The sequence below is a fragment of the Symsagittifera roscoffensis genome, chromosome 7, assembly GCF_963678635.1.
Source record: "Symsagittifera roscoffensis chromosome 7, txSymRosc1.1, whole genome shotgun sequence".
Classification (NCBI taxonomy): domain Eukaryota; kingdom Metazoa; phylum Xenacoelomorpha; order Acoela; family Convolutidae; genus Symsagittifera; species Symsagittifera roscoffensis.
The window spans coordinates 45,787,526-45,801,656 of NC_087068.1; the positions used below are offsets into that span (position 1 = coordinate 45,787,526).

General features: G+C 31.6%; 2 protein-coding genes across 7 annotated transcripts in view; one reads left to right on the plus strand and one right to left on the minus strand.

Moving 5' to 3' along the window:
- The window catches only part of LOC134851724 (fizzy-related protein homolog), a 213,096-nt gene that overhangs the window by 127,403 nt on the left and 71,562 nt on the right, over positions 1-14,131 (minus strand). The window lies entirely within an intron of this gene.
- The window catches only part of LOC134851808 (dipeptidyl aminopeptidase-like protein 6), a 113,885-nt gene that overhangs the window by 54,272 nt on the left and 45,482 nt on the right, over positions 1-14,131 (plus strand). Inside the window, exon 1 of one of the 6 annotated variants that reach the window (XM_063868051.1) lies at positions 2,360-3,270. The exons of 3 other annotated variants lie outside the window; for them this stretch is intronic. In XM_063868051.1, the coding sequence (XP_063724121.1) occupies positions 3,205-3,270 (66 nt within the window). In that variant the 5' untranslated portion in view covers positions 2,360-3,204. Of the gene's footprint in view, positions 1-2,359; positions 3,271-9,172; positions 9,322-12,213; positions 13,523-14,131 lie in introns of those variants that run through there. 2 more of the 6 variants (XM_063868054.1, XM_063868055.1) reach the window with 2 other exon arrangements.

Here is a 14,131-nt window from a genome sequence, read left to right on the forward strand (position 1 = left end):
AAGTGAATAATACTTTCATATTCTATAGCCTTCTATGAAATAGTTCCTTTTCTCCGTTTTTTTTAAAAAAAATTAACATCAGAAATCGCCTCCCTATCGAAAATATGTGTGTTACAAAGCATGTGTGTCGATTAGCGTGCGATAATTCCTTCGATTAGATGTTCATTCGGACAAAAATCAAATTATCCTGAAACTTTAATTTGATGTAATATACACTTGATTTGTTAAGAGAAATAAAAAATATTAAGTGTTAAGAACTTAATAAAAACTAAAAAAAAACTATTAAGACAAGTGCATGCTAGTTTTTTTTTATTAAAAACATGCTGCAGCGAGGACCAATCAAAAACTTCGTTTGGAAGGATACTTCTTTTTAATTTTTAGGGAATAAAACACATCTCAAGCCATGGCATTTCTATCATCACCTTAGAAAAAGTAAGAGCTGCAATTCACTGATATGTTATAAAACATGGACAGCTGTGTTAAAGCTATATATAATCAATCATTGGGAACTATCCAAGAGCGGTAATCGGCGTGATTGAATTTCGATGGTTTCTTTCCACCCCCTAACACGCCTGTGGCTTTAACTCAAATCTGAAAAATCTAAATCGTAAATGATCATTCGGATAGGTTTTCTCCGGTTTGTTTCAATATTGAATTTCCTCCATCTGAGATTTTCCCTGAAATTCTGGTCCCAACAGTCCAAATTTTTCCAGACCAAATTTATCAAGCAACTTAAGTTGCTTCCGATAAGAGAATTAGACCACTCGCATTCCAGTTTTATTTACAAAAAAAGCAAGCTGGCCAAAGTGCGATTTCTGGTCCTTTGGATCTATTTTACGAAATCCGTTTCGGCGATTGATCCAACCTTCAAATTTTTCGTCCTACATTGCGTACTTTTTGCCATTTGAGGAGAGCTCAGATGTCGTTTAGAATTTTGCTTTTAAAAATCTGCTTAAAGAAAAGAGATCTGCCCTATATCTGATTTTGGTATTGTTAACAGAAATCGATTTTGGAAAATAGAAACTAAAAAATATGTAGGATTAAAAATACGAAGTTGCCGAAAACAAACGCAATTTTTGTCAAAGTTTTCAGGAAACAAAAACGAAAAATGATATTTCATACGTATTTTATAATTATTATTTTTTGTTCTTAGAGAATTCAACGAATCAATATCTTCAACTTGAACTTACTTATAACCTGGGTATTTTTACTTAATTGAGCTTCAAACTGAGTTTTTTCTCTTTTTTTCCCCAATTTTTGTCGGTTTTCTGCGCATAAATTTCATTAAAAGGATGCCAAATGCGTTTTTAATGGTCATTAAACTCGCTTTTTTGCAACTTTTCTAGCTTAATTTAGCTCGGGATATCAGCCCTGCATTTAGAAGTAAAATCAGTCCAATTTTGTAAGATACAGTTTCTTTTTCATTTTTTATCAATTAGGGGGATATAAGCAAAAAGACCTTCCAAATCTGCTATTAATTATTCTCAAAGACTTTCAAGATATATTTTAGACAAATTTAATGAGTTAGCCATTCGAGGGATAGATTCAATAGTTAGGACTTCTTATACTAGCAGAAATGAAACATGGTTGAATAACTTCCCGTTTTCCCTTTATAATTAGGTTGTCGCACTTTCAGCGGACCAGGTTTGAAATCGGGTCTAGCTTTGAAGGTTCTGATTTACATAATAAACACTATAAACACACACATTGTAAACACACACATTTAATGAACCCCAACAGAACCAAAAAATTATAATTTCACAAAAAGAGGGCTTTAAAAACTTCAAAGGTAGTAGTAATACCACTAGTATTTTGACAGGTTTTCATTCACAGCCTGATTTCAATAAAGTTATCGGCATGGTGAAACTGTTTTCACCTCTTTTATCTAATTAAGTTTTTGTGCAAGAACTGCAATATATACCATACCGGCTTGGCCTATTTTTTAGATCATAAAAAGATATAGTCCTAATTTCACTGAGATGGTAAACTTAAAATGTCGATAACCTGTCACTTGTTTTTAATCAATGCATAGTATATTTCATAGTTTTTTCTCAATATATATCAAGAAATCAAACAAACCGGAAGTTGTGTTCTTTGTTGAATTAATCAAAGCTTATTCAAACCGCTTGATGAAAAATTCATTGTCAGTTCTCCATACAACTTGAACGCGAATGAAAAATAGGTCAAAATTACTATTACTTTTATGCCTTTTTTGTGTTAATCAATAGAATAGAATTCAACTGACAAATAAAATAACTAAAGGAAAAAAAACGAAAAAAAGTTTAATCTTAAGAAAACCTGAAATATTTTTACAACCATTTCTATTTTTTGTTGTTTTTTTTTAGTTATCAGCGGGTACTCAAAAAATTAACTTTTTGATCATAAACTTCATTTCGTTGAATGATCCACAAATTGTAGTTTAAAGGTTACCTCTCAGCAGTAAATACAGAACTCCACATTACCCGCTTTGAACCCAAGGTGACTTCTTTTGAATTTTGATCAGAGGAGACGTTTGATAGCTGCTGGGGTTTATCGTCTCGAGAAATTTATAGCCCTTGTTGTTTATTTTGAAGTAGAGACATTTTGTTTATACCGGACTTTTGATTCCAGGCTAACATTTTCCAGCGCTTTTACCATCAGTTTGTGAGCGGGTACTATCGTTTCCCATATTAAATTACTCGTATTGAACTTGGTGAATATTTTACAGCGCTAATGCACTTTTACTAATTGGGCTCCACTGAAAGTTTATTTTGGGTAATATAAAAACCCAAGAGAATTTTTAATTTTATTCAAATATGAAAATCGAGAAGCTAATCTGGTTCCCAGTTTGAAAAAAAATTGAACATTAGATTTGTAATACATACCAAAGCACGATAGTTTTTATTTTACTTTAAACTGAAACGTGCAACTATTCGGTTATATCAGATTACTCAATTCACAAGTAACCCCAAAACAGGCCTCGGTAGTTTGACAGACGCCAAAAAACCTCAAAACTTGTTTATATCTTTTCAATCTTTCTTCGAGTTTAAGTAAATGCTACTAAATACGTTATATTTGGTGCAGCTGAGAAATAAATAACTCACATAAATAAATAACGGGCGTTAAAAACAAAAGCAACTTGTTTTTGTTTGAAAGTCTTATTATTTTGACCTTGACCTTAAGCCTGAACGTGTTTCCCGATAAAAATTGAGAAGTGTCGAGAAAATGCATGTTGCTGGTACAGAAGTGGCGCAACAGAAGCAGCTAGAAATCCACTACAAAATTTTACAGGTAAGATGTGTTAAATCTTCTTAATGAGTGCCCAGAAAATTTGAGCTGTTGTTTGCTTTTTAATTTTTTGTTTGCCAAAAACAACAGCCCCACCATTAATAAAAAGCAAAAGCCAAAAAAGAAGAGCCAAAAAAATCAGAACAGTTTTTTTTTAGAGGAAATTGCTCGTCCGTACGAGATTTCGCACCAAATGGTACATCAAAAAGGGGTATGGAAAATGAATGGCAGCACAATAACATCAAATTCGATTCATGAATCAATTAATTGTAATCGCAAAACTATTAAAAACAATTACTAGCAATTAAGGGTAGAGACGGATTTATAGTTTTTATTGAGGGGCGTGTTTTCAAAAAGCTAAAAAATAGAATCAACTCTGCAAAAATATTTTCAGTCGAACTTATTTGCGTCGTTTTTACAGTGCAACTAATTGCTTAATTGCCTTCAATTGTATTTTCACTTCCAATTACGTTGATCAAAATTTTTCCATAAACGAAATTTTCTCAACCTATTTTTATTTCAACAAACTTTTTTGAAATAAAAATTGGTTGAGCAAGTTTCGTTTGTGGAAAAATTTTGATCAAAAATTCTGCAAACGCAATTGGAAGTGAAATTATAATTGAAGGCTATTAAGCAATCAGTTGCGCTGTGAAATTAATTAATTTCAATACTTATCAACTTACCGAATTGATTGCAAGTTAATTACAACTCCCTTTTTAGTATTTTTATACCCCTGGTTACAAGCACTAATTAATGATTTATTTTGCTAGACATAATCAAAATCAGTAATTTAAAATGTGTAGTGGTCAGCGGCAGATTATTTTTATATAAATCCGATCTAGTTTTTTTTTCTCCAGACAGTTTTCAGCTTTTAAAAAAGCAAATTTTGAAGGAAATTCTAAGTCCCTTAATTGAAAAATTGTCAGTCTCCTGAGTTAAAATCTTAAGTTTAAAAATAATTTGTTCACTTTTGAGTTTGTTGTCAATTTATGGGGGATTGAAATAGCCAATTGTAGCCAAATAATGCGTTAAAAATTTCGTTTTCTTACACGTAAACAAAAAAGAAGTCCGGCACAGAAAAACTGATTTTAATTGATTTGAGGCAAGCAATTTGTTTCAGATCGTTACGTAGAGCGAAATTATTAGTCTACATTTTATATAGCGCTTCAAAATATAATTTTTTTTTTTCCTTTTTCTTAATGTACAGTTTTCGTAATGTTTTTCTTCATTGAAAAGTAAAACATAGACTTTAAAAGGTTGTTGAAACATTGAGTGTTTTATCTGATACGAGCAGTCTTGTTCGTTTTGAACACTAAATTACATTTTTCTAACTATAAGAAATGCCAGGCAAATTGTTAATGAAAAAACTGGTGGTATTCTTCTCCATAAAGTAAAAGCACAACTCACGTTTGAACTCAAAGCTAGAGTATGATTTTGTTTTTGAAAAAATATGCACGATCCGTGCATAAGCAGTAAATTATGCAGAAAAGTGCAAAAATTTATTGGGGCTTATGTTCCGAAGTATAAAATTTTTAGAAAAAAAAGTAAGGTATCTCTTTTTCTATCTATTATTTCATAGGATTATTGCAAGAATTTGGATTCCTTCAAAGTTAAAGAAGTTACTGAGTATGTAGCACAATTTTAAAACTTATTTAAAAAAAATTATAATTAATCATTCTTGTCAAAGTTCTCACCAACCTTTGACCACACAAAGATTTCCCTCTTTTTGTTACTGCTTGAAGACATATATTTTTGACTGACCTACCCTAGAATTATTCTGTAAACTCTAACGGCGCCAAAGTATACCAGTTTTGAGGGGGGAGCTAGCGCCAAAAACGTAATTTTTTCGGTCAAAACTTTTCGAAATTTGCCCAAAAATGCCGTTTTTTTGCCAGTTTTTTTTTTAAATTTTGGCTGCTTTCATAAAGTTACTAGATTGTTTTGCAAAGCAATTAAAACTTCGTATTACCTTCGTTGTTATTGCCATGAAACAGTTTATAAAGTTTGCATTAAAATAAGAAGCAGGGGAAACAGCAGAAAAACATTTTCATATAGCGCGCATGAGTTATACTGGAGCATGGCAAAGTTAGCAATTTTGAAACTCCCAGAACTATTAAAAAAAGGAGGCAAAATTTTTTTACATTGTAACTCAAGAAATTGTTATTTTCAACGGGGTATAACACATCCGAATACAAAGTTCCTCAACATTTTCAAGGATCGGAATAAATATCAGTTCAACAGCTTTCGCATTTCCCAGAACGTCATTCTTCAGCAGTGTTGAACCCAGAGCCCCAAGCCTGCAGTGATGACTTCTATCAAAAAGTATATACAAAACACTATGCGCGTGCTATAACGTATTCATGCCTTATAATAAATTTCAGTAATTTTGACAAACAAAGTATGGCAAACACATGTTCAATGATCGAAGCGTTTTTTGGCGTTTTATTTCACTTTCTCAATAATCACTTTAAAAATGCCTATGATCAATTTTCACACAACGTTACACTTCCATTTCAAAAAAGAGTGGAGCAATCGGAAAAGAGCTATAACATTTTATAGAAAACTTTTTAGACTGAGACAAGCACACAACCCAGATACTCTTTACAACTTAAAAAATGATTTTGTTGGTTCAGTCTTAATCACATAAAGTGTAACAACTGATTTCATGTTAAAAATAAAACCAGGAAAATATATATTGGATTGATCTTAAGGAACATTTTTCAAACATATGGCGAGGAATTTTTACTTTCCATAATTTCTGTTTTTTTTAGAAGATTAGAGAAGTCATGGAAATAAGGTCCTCATAGAGATTTAAATGTAGACCTGTTTAGAAAATTCTTTAAACATTTTATTTATTCAAAAAATCTATTTATGGCAAGATCTGATTTTGTGGTGCAGAATTTTCTTACTCTCCTTTCCACTGTCTGTTTTTTTCGTTGAATTTTTTTTTCATTGGACCATGGATAAAAAATAACGAATCAAATTAATTTACCTATTCTATAGAAACCTAAAGACGTAATCCAGAGAAAAAAAATTGGTTCAACAAACCATCATAAAATATAGATTTTAATATGTAGTGTACTTCTAATTGGAACATATTTTAAAAAAGCATATTTGTTTTTTTTTCTCCAATTCGAATACCTCCGATAAAGCTTGTGTGGGCTCAGGTGTGGTATCAGAAAAAACACTTTGTTTGAAACAAGAAAAGAAAATTTTTTCTTAGTGTCGAGAAAATTGGGTTCAAGTTTTTTTTGTTTTTCTTACTTTTCATTTTCGCCCGAGAAAATTCAGATTAAATTTTTTTCTAATTCTTCCGGCTTTTTTTGTGATCTGTATCGATTCCTGTGTCTCGTTAACCAAGTCCTTCTCCTCTACAGAAATTCGCGTGGACGAAACATTTCTTGCCACTTATTCAGGAACCAGTCACACATATTTTTAATCAGAAGTCAATTTTGTTTGGTTTTAGTAGGTGGTTTGACTTACAAAAACTTTTCCACTTTCTTTACAGCAATTTTTTTCGTATTTCATCTGGAAGCAAGAGATGTCTCGAGCTCAATTTTTTGAAAGATATTTTACCTGTCATTATTTTTTGAAAAATAATAGCCGTTTGAAAAAATGCCAATTTGGCTTTTTGGTAACATTAACACGAGAGATATTTCCTGCTGTGACTTTAATGCCAGAAAACATTTAAATTCCAAATTGGTTTCAGGCGAGATATTTGGTGCCACTGCTTCGACTTTTGAAGAAAAGCGAAGTATTTTTGCTTGAGGAGGATTTTTTATTCAGATAATTTTCGACTTTTATACTCAGACTTTTGACGATATTTTTTATGTCATCTGAAAAATGATGTTGTCTGAAATAAATGAAAATATTTTTTCTCGTGATTGTTTTTCAAAAAAATAATTGAATTTAGGACTACTTCTAATAACTTCTAATTATTTCTAAGAAAGGAAGCGGCAAATTGAATCCTTCCAAATTGAACTGAGGCAAAAAAATTCACGCACAAAGTGCGTCTTTTGGTACTTTGCACAGCCTATGGGGAAATAAAACGAGGTAAAAAAAAACAAAAAAAAACATTCAAAGTTTAATATTTTATAAGTTTTTCACCAAAAATGTCTTAATGTGCAGTCTTGTTGAGCAGTCTTTTTGTTACCTTGCCAGAAGCTACGAAAATCCTCGTGTAATTGGCTCAGCGTTTGCGAGATTTTTTTATTCAAACAAGTTTTGTTTGAATACTATATCAGTTTTTTTCCAATTGATTATTTCAGAAACTATTTCAAAAATTTTGAAGGGAAGTCGGAATGTTCAAGGCTTCGGACTGATACGAGCAGTCTCGGTGTGCTTCATAATTAGCAGTAGTGGCCCTTGTAAATAGGAGTTACAATATGGTTTGTTATGTTGCTTTGTTCATATTTCGCAAAAGTTTACTCGTCAATTATTTTTCACATTACTTAGTGTTTCCTAGGTTAAATTACTGGTTCACATCTGGTCTTTGTATTTAACACGCTATTTTCCACCGTAAAATTTTAAAAGTTCAAAGAATTTAATTTAAGCTAGCTATAATTTAAAATTTTCCTTTTCTGTTTGTCTTTTCATGTTTCGCTTCTTGTGTCATTTGATGGTACATTTTGTGACCAGATCTAGCTAGCTTTAGAATGTCTCGACATATGTCTCGGCTTCCCCTTGCAATTGTCTCCCTGGAATTTCACTTTGTTCTAATCTCAACGCTTATTTTCAACATAATTCATCTTTTTTATGAATCGACTTAGACATAGCTATTTTGTTCTGTTTCAATCCCCATTGCGTGAGAACGAATTAATTAACATTTTTCTTGATTTGTATACCAAACAAAGAGTCTTCATAACGACCATAAATCTCGATTATTGATGATTTCAATTGAATTCAGTGATAAAAAAAATGATGTTCGGATTATTTGAACCTTTTTTTATTTATTTGTTTTTTTAATTATGCGGCGAAGGTTCAAATCTTTTGGGTTCGTCGCCTGCGCAGAACAGATTTTTTAATTGATTTTTCAAAATCAGTAAAGCAAAAGGATGTGAGTATTGTTGTACGCTATGCTGTATTAATTTGCGTCGCAGTGACGTAATAAATATGTCAAAAAATGTCATTTTTTCAGAATACAAGTAGTGAAAAAACAGTGGTGTTTGTTTATTTTTTTCTTTTCTTGTCCTGACAGTTAAAAAAACAAGAAAAAATGTTTAGAAAAAAAACTATTTACTACTAGAACATTGTGTTATTAAAAAAATTCGTTAATTTTTCTTTGCTTTTTTGATGTGTATACATTTTTTACTCATACAATATTGAACAGGCTTTGCCACGAAGTGAATTATCAACAATAGTTAGCTCATTTTTTCCATTTGATGCGAAAGTCCAACTCCATTAGATTATTTGTGCAACTTCAAAAAAAACGACGTAAAGGAATTGTGTAACATCCAGGAAGTACAAATATTGCCTTGTTTTGTGTTTTGAAGTCTTAGCGTGTTATTCGTGGTACAAAGAATTAGAAAATCCATTCAAGTGTTTGTTAAAGTGACCTTTTTCTTTTTTATTTATCCACTTGTTTTTTTTTCGTAGATAAAAAACGCCCGTGCTGAGAGTGATATATATATTTTTTGATCTTTGAAGCTATATTTAAACAATTAGATTTATTGACGCCAATTTGAACGCCTGTGATTTTTCTATCCGTTTTAACGCCATTTATTCACAGTCTTTTCTAAATTATAAACTTGTATATTTAAAAAATAAAAAAGCCATTGCTTTTTAACAAACAACTTCCTCAATTTACTATTAGCTTTTTAAAACAGAAAATTAATTTTAGTACAAATTTCTTCTTCATTGTTCTTTTATACATAAGTAAAAAAATAATTAATTAATATTAATTTATAATTTTTGTCATTAGTTTTACTTGATCTATAATTGGTTTCTATTTTGCTCCATTATTGCGTTCTTGGTTGAGACTGTTCCGAGCGTCACATGGCAGCGGCTGTCGCCGTGAAGTCTTCAGGTGGGGCCGAGTCAGCAGATTTTGGACAGGTAGGAAAAAACCGCTTTCTCTTGTAGGCAAAACTTTTTTAATTTCTTTTTGGAAAATATGTTTGTAAATATTGTGAAGGCAAAAAGATTTTTAAAATTTTGTATCTTAAATCCTTTTTTTTGTTATACGCTTGCTCGCACTAAGTGATAAAAAATGAAAAAAATATATTATAACATTTTGCTTATTAATGTTGATCGATATTACTACGAAAGACAAGGCTAACATCTGGAGCCTTGAGTCAATGAAATTATTTCGTTTCGGCCTATGAGGTTTTGATAGCCAGCATTTCTTAGTGAAGCGAAATAATTTTGCAGTAAAAAGTTGATTTTGACTTTATATCATATAGTGGGCATATAGGGGGAAAGGTATAATCGAAAAAACCCCGCAAATAAAAACAAATAATAAAAGTGTTGTAGTTCTCACATTTTAAACATTAAGCTTTTCGTAACAAACTGTAATCCGCAAAAACTTTGTTAAAAACAATGAAATCAAATAAATTTGTGATGTAAGTTTTTATTAATTAATTTTCAAGAAAATTTATTAAATGATTTTTCCTACAAAAAAGAAAGTCCTTTCAGCTGTGATTTTGATTTTTTTAAATTAAGATTTTAGATTTTGAGTGTTTTCGTTTTTTTAAATTAAATGGCTAGTAATTACAAATGAAAGGGCAAAAGATCTCAAATGAATTTCATTACACTTTTTCAGATACAATTAATTCAATTTGCAAAATTTAACTTAATTCAATTGCCGCTTACCCAAAAAAAAAACAATTTTTCAAAGTTTTTTTCTCCATTTCAACTAATTATTTTGCTCTATTCATGGTGGTTGAAATACTCTGTGCTATATGCAAAGCAACTGGCCACCCTTGCTGAAGATGAGCTGTTTTGTCTAAGATGCGCCTATCCAATATGAAAACAAGATTAGCCGGTTACTGTGCAAGTAGCACAGAAGGTTCCGACCAGTCTGATTACAACAAAATTGCTTTTTCAAATTAGTGTCGTTTTTCGGCTCGGCCTGGTGTGATAAAAAAGAATATGAGCGAAAGAGTAAAACTTGGGCATTTTTGTCAGTCATTGTAAAATATGCAAACTGGAAAACAATTTTTGAAGACAAATAGCAAAAAAAAAATATTTTTTCCCCTAAACTTTTGAAGTTTTTGATTCCTAGGATGAAGTTAAAAACTCCAAAAACTACAATAACTTTTTTTGAGTAAGACTGAATTTTCAAGGCTTAAAGGGAGCATAAATAAGCTACTGTAAGCCTGCTCACTTGCTTGAAATTAGACAAAAAAATCAAAAATTTGAAACCGGTTTTTCTCGACAATGGGAAACGACTGAAAGACTTTTAACATGATATATTACTCAATTCCGACCAATGATCATTTGTGGTAGCTAATTTTGCGTAGAAAACAAAAAGAAAAAAGAAAAGAAACTGAAACACATACAAAGTTTCTCCGCATTTCCAGTCTTGGATTTTAAGAAGGTAAAAGGTAACAGCGAGAAAATTTTTTCTACAAGATTTGAGATTTGTTTGGCAAACACGCGAAAAAGAAGCAAAAAGGAGCTTTAAGAAACAAAAACTTGTCACTAAACGCGCGTTTTGTCATTAAACAAATTTTGCATGTAATATATTCGGGATTGTACCAAACTAAAGGCAACGAAACTTACTTTGCATGAAATAGAACAGGTTAAATTGTAAAAAAGATTTGCATTCAACAATATTGCAAAATACATAGCTTTAAAAGAATTTTGAATTGTATTTTTTGTGATGCTGTTGTATCAAGCAAATCACTGTTTTTGGCTCATTTGATTAATGAAAAAAAATCATCAACAGTGATAATTTATAATAATAATCAAATGAAAAGCACATTCTAATAAGTTGCCAAGGTTGTCTGCAGCAAAATTGCCAAGGCTGTCTGCTGCAAAAATGCCGTCAAACTTAGAACTTAGCACTAATAATTGCGACTTCGGTTAGAAAAAATTTGCTTCACAGTAACATTACGCTCGGCTTGTGTAATAACTTGTGAAATCAAGTTGTGAAAATTTTTCAAATGGTATAGAAATTGCATCAAGGAAATTTGCTTAGAGAGTCCAAAAAAAATGTTTGAGACACATTTTTCTCTCTAATCCTATGATAACACAAATAACAACTCTGACCCTGTCAGTGCGATTCGTAGCCCCGAATTTTCCGTCGGCCCTTTATCCAGTACATTTTCCAATTCAAAGTGATAAACTTTGCCTCTCGAGATGTTCGTGATGAAAATCTGTTAAATTTCACGCTTTTCTGACAAAATATATTCAATGTTCGACGAAAAACATGTTTCATCTCAAGAATAATTTTCACTTTGCTGGTTACATTTTTCATATTGCGATAATAGTGAAATTGTAACCCGAATTGGAAGTTGAAAAACTTACGGTTCTAACCAAAAATTGTCATTTGGTAGAGCAAAATATATGATTCCTAACTCTATTCGCAAATACTTCAGAATAATGAGGTATGAAGGCTACTCAGTTTTTTCCGCCCCCGTTTTTCTCGAGCTGGGGGCGTTTAAATCCCATTCGCGTCATAAAATTAAGGTCCAATGATGAACCACCAAATAGCTTTCCGCTAATGAAAACGTCACCAAGCATTAAACTTCCCTTAATTGCATCATACGCCCTTAGTTTGAAGTCACTTTTCTTCAAAAACAAAAAACAATTCAAGCTAATCTCGCAAATAAATTGAATGGATGCTACTGATTCTTTTTATCTGGTTTTGAAATTTTAGCATGTGACTTTTATTTTGTCTCATCAAAGACAACAAAAAACGGTCAAATTTTCCAAATTACCCGTGGCGAATGAAGATACTTTCTTTCACTTTTCCAGGACGGCTGTATCAGTTTTGATCAAAAACTACCCGAGCGTTTCCTTTTTCATTGTTCCATTTTTCGGGCAAATCAATTTCCGCTCAGTTGTTCTCGTCTTTTCACCAGCTATCCAAGCCATCACAATAAGAAACATCGACTGTAGACTGTAGGTCAAACAAACGAAAGCTTCATGGTCCGAACAAAAAATCTATTTATTCAAATAAGAGATTTTTACAGACAAATATGGAAAGTAAAGCTGCATAAATTACTTTGCAAAAACAATTTAACAAATAATTATGGCATCCTATATTTGAAATTGAAGCCTTTTGAAAGTGTAGCAACATGGAACCTTCCCCAAAGTCGGACATGTTAAATTGAATTACTTTGTATTTTATGCGCCCAATTTTTCCTCCGAGAGTCTAAATTGAAAATTGTTTTCTTGACTTCATCATTTTAGCCTTTCCCTTTGAAGTATTTTTTGTACTCTAACTTGGTGCAATCATTCAAGCTCGCAACGATGTTCTAGTAGGCTCGAAACGGAACTTGTATTTTAAACGTCCCACGGGAGAGCGCTTCATGAATACAAAATAATTCCGCCTTTTGGCAGGCGGAAAAATATGGAACATTTTTTAAAAAAGTTATTCGCTATTTCTATGTTACAGTTACTTTACTCTGGCGATACGAAGTATTTAAACCTTTCAGTGTTTTTGTTTCACGCGACAAATATATTTTTTAAAATAATCTTTACAAAAGTTTATGAGGCATGTCTTAAGTTATAAATTCCCGCTGCTTGCTATATATGTCACATAAATTACAGTTTCTTATGGTCATAATTTTCACTTCAATGCGCATTTCTTGAATGGAAAAAGTTTTACACGAAAAAAAAAGAAATTTTCGCTCTTATTTTCAGCTCAATTCAGGAGTTCATCATGCCTTTTTCCCTCTTTATTGTGATCTGTTGTTTTTATTTCTTTTCGTTCACGTTTGATCCAGCTTTTACTGTCAAGCCACTTAGTAACCGCCAACTGTGCTTCATTTGTTTCATTTGAAAACAAAAAACTTTCTACAATAACCTTATTGCTCTCTTAAAATATATGTTTAGCCAAATGGGTGCTATAAGAATGAGGTCATTGTCTAAAAAGTTGAATTTGAAATGTTATTCTGCTTTCGAAATATTCAGCCGTTGATTCGCAGTGTTCATGGCAGGTTTTCGATAACACTCTCTTTTGTGTTTTCTATCTAGTTGTTTTTATTATTTCTACATTTGACGAAGATACTTTTAAAATTACTTAACCCTAATATTCAAAATGTACATTGCAAGTGAAGCGTGCGTTCCCAGGCCCATGGATGACAAGGTTAGTACAAAAATAGCAGAAAAATGACTCAAATCAAAACGGGATATGATTGGCAAGAGTAGCAGCCTTTCGAGAAATCTCTAGTGGACAAACTTAACGCCAATTTGATTTTAACTCTGCAAAACGTTTACGTTCAAGGTTTTTTTTCAGAAATTGACAAATTTGACAAATTTGAAAATGCAGTGACAAATTTGAAATTGAAATGAATCATTTGGCCTTGGAAAATTTAATTTTTACTTTTTTCACAGAAATTTCACAGTTGATTCCGATTAGCGGAGCACCTCATAGGTTTCTGATTGAGAAAGCTGTTGAAAGACCAATGATTTAACAGACGCAAAAATTTCTTTTAAAAAATTACCCTGGGTGTGGGGATAGCGAAAAAAAATGTTCAAATATATTTCACTGATTTTTTTAATACCAAAATAAATTTCAACTACTTAAAAGACAGTCGAAACTATGAGGGTCTTATCCAAATCATCAAGCGTATCAGTTGTGAATCAATTTAATTGTAAGAAAACAAATAAGTAATCCTTGAACCCAGCAAATATTCGTAAAAACAACTTGATAAAATGAGCTTTTTTGAAATAAAAAACTGAAAAAAAAAGAAAA